Source organism: Priapulus caudatus, unplaced genomic scaffold, assembly GCF_000485595.1.
Source record: "Priapulus caudatus unplaced genomic scaffold, Priapulus_caudatus-5.0.1 Scaffold13677, whole genome shotgun sequence".
Lineage (NCBI taxonomy): Eukaryota > Metazoa > Priapulida > Priapulimorpha > Priapulimorphida > Priapulidae > Priapulus > Priapulus caudatus.
This window is the reverse complement of record NW_014590738.1, coordinates 1-1,061: the sequence shown is the minus strand read 5'-3', so window position 1 is coordinate 1,061 and position 1,061 is coordinate 1. Positions and strand designations below refer to the sequence as shown.

General features: G+C 45.8%; 1 protein-coding gene across 1 annotated transcript; it reads right to left on the bottom strand.

Annotated features, from left to right (window-relative positions):
* Positions 1 to 685: 685 nt before the first annotated feature.
* LOC106820465 (melanocortin receptor 4-like) lies at positions 686 to 988 on the bottom strand (the record flags this gene model as incomplete). Its single annotated transcript, XM_014824981.1, has 1 exon — positions 686 to 988. A coding segment is annotated over one exon (303 nt), but the record flags the coding sequence as incomplete, so codon positions are not given.
* Positions 989 to 1,061: the final 73 nt, after the last annotated feature.

Genomic DNA, 1,061 nt, shown 5'->3' with positions numbered 1-1,061 from the left:
TAGCAACTGCGAACCCATTTAAACATTGAAGGTTATGAAATGTGTTGTAACGGACTTATAAAGGGCAGGAAAGTTAGTAATGTTTGTGTAGAAAATAACTGGATTGGATCAAAAACTGTTCAAAATGCTAGCATAAAACGCAATCGCTCTGCCGTCATTTGCCAAATATTCAGCTCATTCGAAATAAATATTATAAACGTTGATAGTGCACTTCGGAATTTTATATACTGGACTCCCGGAAGCTCTAGAAGTAGCGTTTCAACATATAAACGTTAAATAGTGAAACCATATTATGAGGGCACATAAATAGTTCATATTGATCGAGGAGAGGGAGCCGAGAAAGTGGCGAAGGTGAGGCAGGAGGGGAGGAAAAGGTACAGAACGAAGGAAAAAGGCTATATGAAGTGAAATAGAGAGGGAACGAAGTACATATATAAAGGGAAACGCACTCGTAAAGGTATCGACCCGGCTCTGCATCTAACTACATTTCGTCTGCATTCACGTGACCTCGCCATATTATATAGAAACACAAGCAAACATAATTATACTCATCTGAACCCTAATATCTTTCAGTACATAATACGTAAGCGTCGCCAGCGTAAAATGCTAGTGTCGGCACGAGGGCAACACTGCGCAGAACGCCAAGCGAAACTGGCTACTCCTCCCTGCATATATCAAGAAGTACATGAAGGAGTTGCAGTATGCCAGCACGAAGCCGACTCCACGCAGTAGATCCAGCAGCTCGTGTCGGATGCCAGCGAGCTTCAAAGCCATCATCAATAAGAACGGCGTCCAGCAGACGAGGAAGGCGCCGACGACAATGCCGAACGTCTTCGCCAGCTTCAGATGCTTGACGAGAGCGGTATAGAAGGCGTGACTCTCTGCAGCTTCCTCTTGCGGACCGCCGGCTCCACTCAGCGGCTGGATGCGCCTCATATGTTGTCTAGCGATCAGCATCATGTACGAGTAGATGGTGACAATGACGATGCTGCACAGACAAACTATGACAAGCATCAGCACTGATGTGGCGTGGCTGATGCTGACGTCATAGATACACGGCT